Source organism: Falco biarmicus, chromosome 15 (assembly GCF_023638135.1).
Source record: "Falco biarmicus isolate bFalBia1 chromosome 15, bFalBia1.pri, whole genome shotgun sequence".
In the NCBI taxonomy this organism is placed as follows: domain Eukaryota; kingdom Metazoa; phylum Chordata; class Aves; order Falconiformes; family Falconidae; genus Falco; species Falco biarmicus.
In genome coordinates, this window is record NC_079302.1 from 14,522,238 (window position 1) to 14,530,800 (window position 8,563).

Here is an 8,563-nt window from a genome sequence, read left to right on the forward strand (position 1 = left end):
ATAGTTCTTTTGGGGCTGATAATAGCAAGAACTTTGGACAGATAAGATAAAGAAAAGATGAAGTCTAAGAGAACTGAGGAGTAGGTTCAAAACTGAAGTAAGTTTCTGGAGCCAGTTACTAGGAAGAAACTGCGAGTTTTGCCTCAGGAGCAGGGAACTGGAACGTCAGCTATGGATGTGGATTCAGTGGCTGGGCTATTTTTGGCTTGTGAACCACTCCAACAGTTGTTTATTTTTAAGGTCATTTTCTGCTTGCATAGCATGTACACCCTTCTGGTGGGTGGGAGGCATTGTAAAAACAATCACTGCTGTGCAGAGTTATGAACTAAGCTTGGGGAGGGATGGAAAAAACAGAACCTGGTGTACTTACTGCTTTAAAACCCAACAACATCTGCTTAGGTCATAGGGTTTGCTGACCCACTCCAAGTTGTGTCCCCACTGGAAAAATACCATTTCAATTAATACAGACTACTGCAGGGGATTGCAAAAGACTTGGGAAAACTTGGTCAGATGACAACATGGTATAAATAGAAAGGAAGCATCAGATCTGGCAATTATTTTTCACCCCCGCTTACCTTCAAGGAGTAAACAGAAACCCAGACCATTCACCCCATGGCTGAGGAGTCAGAACTCACGCTGGCCGGCCGGGCCTGAATCCCAGCTCTTGTTAAATAACAACACGCTTTATTGTCCTATTTTCCTGGCTTCTTCCTGTTGGCCATATCTTTATTCACACAGTCAAGTGATACAAATTCATTGGAACAGTGGCAGTTTACAAAAGACAGTAAGAATGATTACTTTGAAATTTAAAAAAAACAAAGTTCAGCTATCTGGCAGGCAATGCACTGTTCGGAACAGGTAAGGAAACAGTTTATAACATTGGCAGTGTACTCCCAGCCATGTTCCTTTTCCAGAGCATAAAATATACAATATAAAAATATACTAAAATTAATAATGGAGTCTGTAGAAATGTCTGCCGCAAAACAATTGCTGTTGTCTCATTTTCAGTATATTTACTCCCACGCTATATGATGATAGAATACTTGAATAAACATGGTTTATTTCTAACTTAATTTGAACTTTAAAGTTGATCTCAAGTTAACTGGAAAGTCTTGGGTTCCAACCTTGGAAGTACATAAAGGACCTTAACTTTGGATTTGCGAGACTGATAGACCTGAGATGAGCCCGCAAGAGAGCATTCAATGCCTCGGGCTCCTGCTCGGGAGGGAAGAAGTGGAAGTGCTGTACTTCATAGGATCTTTATTTGGGGTGTTTCCCTGGATTTCAAGACTTTTAACAAGTCTTCCCTGGGCTGTCTTTTTACCTAATAAGCCTGAGTTCGTCAAGTTGCTGGTAATCTTGTGGAACTGCCTGTTTTTGAGATCTGGAGCTCTGCACTTAGTTGAGTCAACTGTGAGAAGTCTCTCCCTCCTTATCTCACCCCTCTGCATAACTTCACCTGTCCCTTTCCCTTCTCCTCCCTCCTGGCCCTGTACCACCCCAACAGCCCCTTTCCATGCGAGAGCTGGATGCTCCAGTGCTTTGCTAAGGCTGCTCACACCAAGCCTCGTACAAGCTCCCTGCATTCGGAGCACGATTCCCGTAGTGTTTCCAAAGTTGAGAGATGCAGGTGTGGACACAGAAGCCTGCTGACCTTACCATGCAGGGGTGAGTGGCTGTCCCCTCAGGCTGGCACGCTTGCAATGACGATCTCTGACGTATGTGCTATGCTTATGGGAAACAGCATCCAGAGTGCTCCTTGCCATAACAGGAACACCCTGCTAGCAGGCAAGCGTGCTTAACTCCAGGATTTCTTGCTCCTTTTTTCTCCCAAGAGCCGATCTCAAAGTATTTGAGAAAAGAAGTTATTATTGTTCTGTTCTTGCAGCCAGGAAGACTTAAGGCACTGAAGGGTGAGCTCATTTGGCCAAGGCTGACCCGCAGGTCTCCGCCCCAGTCCGTGCTTGTCACTGTGCTATTGCTTTCTGCACTCGTGTTGTGTGATACACGTTTTTAGAGGGGTAACCCCATCCCTGCTCCCCATTCAGACACCACACACAGGGGCCAAGATCCACCTTCCTAGGCACGGCCTCCAGAGAAAACATCCAGACAGACAAGCACTGGCGGCCAGAGGCTGGGTTCCCAGTGTCTCAATGCCACTGACTCCCAAGGAGGTCAGCTATGGAAGGATGACCAGGATACTTCTGAGGTATAAAACTCTGTGTCTGCTGGCCACTGGTCAGCTTTGTCATCATCAGACTTGTCACTGTCATCACCACTGGAGGGTTCATAGCCTGGGATGGTAGAGCAGATCGGCTCCGGCTGCTTGCGATCTGCCTCTGCCTCCTTCTTCTTTTCTGCCAGCAGCTGCCTGTAGCACAGGTTGCAGACCCGCAGGGGCTTGGGGGACAGCCGGGGCATCAGGAACCTCTGCCTGGAGCAGTCTGCGCAGACCACAAAGCCACACTTGCGGCAGTGGTGCCGTCGGGTAAGCGTGGAGAACTTGGTCTGCGTGCAGCGCATGCAGATGTCCGTCGCCTTGTCTGGGATCCAGGGGGCCGCATGCTCCGTGGAGGGCTGCCGGCCCGTCTTTGTCAGCAGGTGCCTGATGCACTCCTCCAGGTGGCTGATCCACTCCTTCCTCTCTGTGAGGGAGGCTGCAGAAACCACGAAGGACTTCTTGGAGGTTTTAATCATCCAACGGTTCTTCATCTGCAAGGTGTCTGGCAGCGTCTCCAAAGTGACATCTTCAAGGGGAATAATGTGCTGGGAATTGTACTTCCTTTTGTTGATGACGATGCTGCCGTAGACGAGGATGTCGTTGAAAAGAAAGAATATGCGAGGCTTCGGTTTCTTGCGGCATTCTTTGGTTAAAATCCCTTCTCCTAGAAGGACCCTTCCTGGCACGGCTAAGGGCTGTCCAGAAGCCCCAAAGCAGTTTTCCACAGCAGCAATGCGCTGGCTGTTGATCTCAGTGTTTGCAAGATGGTCCACCATCTCCAGCTTGCTCTGAAGAGAGGAAAATAAAGAGGGAAGTGGTGAAGCTGCAAACATTTGCCCCAGGGTGAGGCTGAGTAGCAAACATATGCAGAGGTGAAATATTCCTAACGCAACCTGAGGTTCCAAGTAATCTCCTTACAACTCCTCACTTTAGTCTGTTACCTTTCTAAATTAGATTTTCAGAATTTCCGACTCAACTTTGCAACAGCCTGGTCTATACTCAGATAGTTCAGTTTGCAGCAGTGGAAGCCCCTGAAGTCAGAGACAGCTCTTCCATTACAGATGTGCTCTTTACCAGGATGACTGTGTGCCCATAGCAAAGGAAGCTGGTTAGTCTGAACCTGCTTTTATGCAGGTGTAAGTACGTGCTCAGCAGTTACCGCTGTGACAGCTGAAGGGTACCAGGATGCCTGTCGTCTATCCCTCTTGGTGCTGGGAGCTAACTGATGCTGGGCTGGATGCAGGCTCAGGGAGGAGACCCGTGGTCTTGGGAGCAAGCCTCCTGTTTCTGACTGCACACCTGCTTTCTTGAGGATTACAGACACATGCACCCCGCAACGTCATTTTTGACCAGAGCTGAGGCAGGAACAAAACGAAGCAATAGCACTTGTTCCCGCTCATCCTCCCTGTGTAACAAAAAAGAGGGGGGAAGAAAAGATAGAAGCACTCGCTATGTGAGTAAACCCACAAAAGCCAAGCCCCTCCTCCATTACCCCAGTTATGCTGGGGCTGCCGGCGCTTCCAGTTAGAAGACACATCATTCTGAAAATAGTCTAATCTCTGCTGAAAGGGAGGCAGAGGGCAGCAGGCTCATCACTCCCCACCCCTCCATGTCCTCCTCCCTCACACAATCTGGGGTTTCGATAGTCTGTTGCGTTATGTTTAACAGAAAAACCTAGGTAAGGGTAACCGAAGCAAAAGCGAATGTTTGCTGTTGGTGGTTTGCTGTACGGGAAGCGCTCTGTGCTGCAAGCTCAATTTTTCGCTGCACCTAGCCCCTCCGGTGCCGGAGGGTGCTGCCCCGAGGCCGGCCGGCCACGGGAACGTGAGTCATTTCCTCCTCCAGCACCAAGGTAGCTCAGCCATCACGAGGCGGCTCCAAGATCACAGGGATGTGTGTCGCCCTGGTTGCTGTTAGTGGTTCACTGAATCACTAAGGCAGAGCCGCTCCCCACCATCTCCCCGGTCCTCCTTGTCCAGAGTGTGCCTGTAGCCATGGAGGCTGGAGGGGAAAGGGAAGAGGAGAAGGGCAACACGTCTGCTCCTGTGTGTTTGGGACAATGACGATTTACAGTCTTCCCTTGCCCTTCACCCCAAATCACCCCTTCGGTATGCTAGAAGGGAAACCACAGAGCTGAAGTTCAAGGCTGCTGCCTGCCGTTTACCTCTTGCCTGGGCTATCTGGCAGACGTACCGGTCAGTTCCTCTGAGGTCCCAGAATTTTCTGTTCTACAGCCGGCAGGGTACAGAGGCACAAAGCTAAGGTGCAGGTTTAGCCCCAGGAGACCTCAATGAAGCAACCTACCCTGCAGAAGTAGCTTTCACAGAGAAGCATCAAGTGGCCAGTGCTCCTGAAAAGCTGGCTTCTTCAGGGTCCCCCTTGAGCTAGAGGGAGGGTCCCAAGACCTCCAGCTTCCTTCTGGAAGGATGTCTATCTTCAGGGCCTCAAAGCACCAGCATGGATTTAATGAAATGGGACAATGTTAAGCGTATCCACGCACATGTGTGTTCTCCAGCGTGAAGGGCAAGTTACAATTAACTGCCACGCTCCGGGCAGGGGGAATCCAGGGGCCTGACAGCAGCACCAGCAGCTGAAGTAATTAACGCCCCAATCAACCTACCATTTTGATACAGGCATGCAGAAGCTGTGCAAAGGGATTTACCCCTGGCCAACAGGAAAGGAGAAAGGCTCCGTTTCCCCTCCTTGATCTGTCAGCCCAGGTGGACCCGTGCACGAAGGGAACTGCTCTGCTGCAGGACATTCATTCAAATCTATTCTCAATTACAACAGTGCAGCACCGTTTTTTTTCTCTGTCCCTCTTAAATACACAAATTAGGCTGAAGAACAAACAGGCAGGGCAAACTAGGATCCACAACTGAACACCACACTCCCTGACTATGAATACCCAGAGTCTCACCTATCCTGGGATGTGGTCTCTCAGGGTTTTCTACAAACAAATGCTTGGATGCAGAGCTTTTGAGTGAAAGAGCAAGATGGGCACACAAAATAAAGGGGAAAAAAAAAATCCTTGAAATTACAGCTTGGGAAGTTTGGTGTGGAAAGACTGTGAATGCAACAAAATACTGTCAAGAATTTTTGGCACCAGCAACACCAAGTGGGATAAACCAAAGCAGTTAATCCTGCTCCCACCAGTTTCCTGTTTCTGGGTTATGGAGCTCCAGCTTTTAGCCTGCTTCTTTTAGTTTTATGTATTTTAGAAGCACGGTCCAACCTCTCAAGCATGTACGGTACTTGACATGACTCTATTTCTAGGGTTCTCCGTGTACTGGCTCCCGGTGGAAATGAAAACGTTCCGTCAGATATGAAGACCATGCCTGCAAAGAGCCAGGAAACATAAGCTCATTTGCAGTGAGGAGTGCAAGCCCTGCTGCCATGAAAGCTTTAGCTGTTGCATTGGTTCGGGCCCCTGCATAGGCCAGAAAGCTCTTGGACTTGCCGTGTGGAGCAAAGGGAGAAGGGGCTGCACAGGGGCTGGATACAACCCCACAATGTGAAAGAAATGAAAGTGAGCTGTCACGACACATCGCACTTCCACCTGCAAGGTATGTCCTTATTCCTCCACCCTCTGGTTTGCTACCTAGCTAAAATGTCACAAATTAACCAAAAGCTAACTGTTCTGGGAAAAATCTTCCCTGCTAAGACTAAAAGTATCAGCTGCTGCTCTAGTCCAGGGTATTTCCCAAAGGAGTCTTCCCAGAGAAGCAAAAGCGAGCAATTTTCTTCCACCTCTCTCCCCTCAGGCACAAATGATTGGAGAGCTGCACATACACATACCAAGCAGTAAAAAAAATAGGAGGGGTGTGATTCACATCACCTACCCTTGGACTTGGACAACTAACTCTACACGATCCCTTTTCAGCTAAGGGGGGAGAAACAGCCACCTGCCAAGGGTGACTCACCTCATCCCACCACGCACAGGATCAATCCTGCCCCAAGTCTTAGACAGTGCTCAGCTGCAGTGCCCACATACAAGCCAATTTCACATTGATATCGTGACTCACTGCAAATAATACTCTGTTTGGCTTTCAGATGGAAGTATTATGTGAATGTGGTAAAGACAGATACCTGCTGGGAGGTGAGAGTCTCTCCCTTTGGCACAACAGTGTCGAGAGATAAAAATGAGGATATAAATTGTAATCTATTTTATTCATTACAGTAAATATTTTGTTCGTGTTTGTTCTGCCAGGTCAGCAGGGTCACAGGGCCTATTACCAAGTGATACACATGCACATGCACCACGTGCAGCAGAAGCTTGCACAGCTGAAATGAGGGTGGGAAGGATGGATGTACTTTACTGGCATGCTACTTTCCACAGGAGTTTTTGGCATGGCAGAGTTTGGGGTTGTTTTTTTCATCTAGATCTGTTGGTTCTGCATGTGATCAATACTATGCAGTGAATCTATAACTCAGTGAATATAACTGATATTCACGGGGAAAAATATGCTGTTTGGCACTCCACTCCAGCAGTAAGCAAGCCACGTCTTTTAACAATGAGCGCTTGTTCACTTGTGATTATAAACAGCCATGTTGATGCATGCCAGCAGAGCATTTCAACTTAAGCTCCTGGGTCAGCAAGTCTGGGGTATGTTTTTCAGGTCTGTGTGTACCTAAGGCTTAGGCATAGCAATGCAGTGAGCTGTTCTACCTGATTCTTCCGTTCTTGCTGTCAAACAGAATTGACGGTCTCGGTATCCATTGCATACCTAACGCATAGCAGATGCAAGGGATGGTCCTCGAGTACTGGCACACTGAGATCTGACTGCTGAGGGCCACCAGCAGAAAATGCCCTGAGCCTCGTCCCTCTCTAGCTCTCCCTTACTCCCTCCTTCTGCTTTGCTCAGCTTGAGAAGCCTCTCCCGGAGTTAGGGCTGGTGTAAGCTCTTCCTCACCAAGCACGGTAAGCAGGATGCAGCCACCTTTTTGCCAGAGCAGGCATTTGGAACAACGCAGTTCCTCTCTTTTTGCTGCCGGAGGGGATTTTGGCTTGCCTGTCCCTCTCTCCCAGCCGTGTTGTAACTGCTGGGCCACCACAGGCAAGGGGGGCAGGCTCTGGCACCCACTTCCAGCTGCGCTCACGAGGAACCCGGCTCGGCACACGGACTTTTTGGGACAGACCGTCACATCGGGCCTTTGATTGAGAAATGCCACCAGTCCTGGCAGGATACGGGCTAACCAAGCTACTGAGCTTCTTGCCACTGTCGCTCTGGTTGCCCTGGGCTTCTGGCACGTACGGCCAGAGCAAGGGGCCCGCTGAGCGGCAGCGATGGCGAGCACGGGCTGATGCTACCAAGCCCGGGCCGCCGCTCTTGCACGTGCCCCCGGGCGCAGGCATCCCAGCGGCTTTGCAGGGGAACGAAGGAAAACCCGAAACTCCGGGAGGAGCCTCCCCGCTGCTTCGGCGCCGCTCTCCGTCCTCGCACGGGGCCGCGGGCAGGGCCGGGCCCCCCGGCAGCCCCCGCCGCAGCAGCCGCACCGCAGCCCGTGCTCGGGCCGTGACAAACTGCACCGGCGGGACGGCCGGGCACGGCGGGAGGAGGCGGGTTCCCGGTCTCCTCACGTGCCTTTCAGAGCTGTACGGCCCGGGGGGGTCCTCCTGCCGCCGGACCGGCTTCGGTACGTGGTCAGGGTCGGTCAGTAACGAGGCTCCCCCAAACCCCCACTTCCACCGTCCCGCCGGCCGGCGCAGCAGCCGGGTAAGCGCTGCTCGGCCGCCCCCGGAGCGGGACACCCCACGCGTGGCGGGGCACCCCCAGGCGGGCGCAGGTCCCGCACGGCCGGGCCCTCCCGGCGGCGAGCACGGCCCCCCCCCGTCCCACGGCAGGCGGAGACGGTTCCCCTCCCGCTGCACCGGCCCGGCGGCGGAACCCCCCGACCCTTCCGGAACTCTTCCTTGCCGCAAAGGCTCGCCCGCCCCGCCGAACCCGCGGCCCCGTACCTCCGCGGCAGGACCCCGGCCGCCTCTGGCGAGCGCTCCCCTCCCGCCCCGCGCCGGGCGGCTCCGCTCCGCCGCCGGGCCGGGCCGTGGCCACGCCCACCCCGCGCCCGCCGGCCAATGGGCGCCGCTCGGCTCTGGCTGGGCGGCGGCCAATGGCGGAGCGGGGCAGGCGGCGGCGGGCGGGGTACCGCTAGGGGGCGTCCGAGGACGGGCTCCCCCGCTGCCCCCCGCTGTCCCCCGCTGCCCGGGTTGCCTGGCGGCGCCCTCGGCCCTCCGCGGCGGCGGCGGCCCGGGGCCTTCGGGCCTCTCCGCCTCAGTGCTGGGGCTTTGCCCCCCGGGGGTACTCCGGTGTGTGGCTGCTTGTGCCACGGGCCCCGAGCGCCCCT

At 52.9% G+C, this 8,563-nt stretch overlaps 1 protein-coding gene across 1 annotated transcript; it reads right to left on the reverse strand.

Moving 5' to 3' along the window:
* Window positions 1-662: 662 nt before the first annotated feature.
* On the reverse strand, window positions 663-8,277 carry PLEKHF1 (pleckstrin homology and FYVE domain containing 1). Its single transcript, XM_056360823.1, has 2 exons — window positions 8,178-8,277; window positions 663-3,009 (listed from the first exon to the last, which is right to left on the reverse strand). The coding sequence occupies exon 2, from the start codon at window positions 2,995-2,997 to the stop codon at window positions 2,176-2,178; it is 822 nt and encodes a 273-aa protein (XP_056216798.1). The 5' UTR covers window positions 2,998-3,009; window positions 8,178-8,277; the 3' UTR covers window positions 663-2,175.
* Window positions 8,278-8,563: the final 286 nt, after the last annotated feature.

Excerpts from the sequence above, each read along its gene's own strand:
- PLEKHF1 (XM_056360823.1), bottom strand. The coding sequence starts at position 2,997 with ATGGTGGACCATCTTGCAAACACTGAGATCAACAGCCAGCGCATTGCT.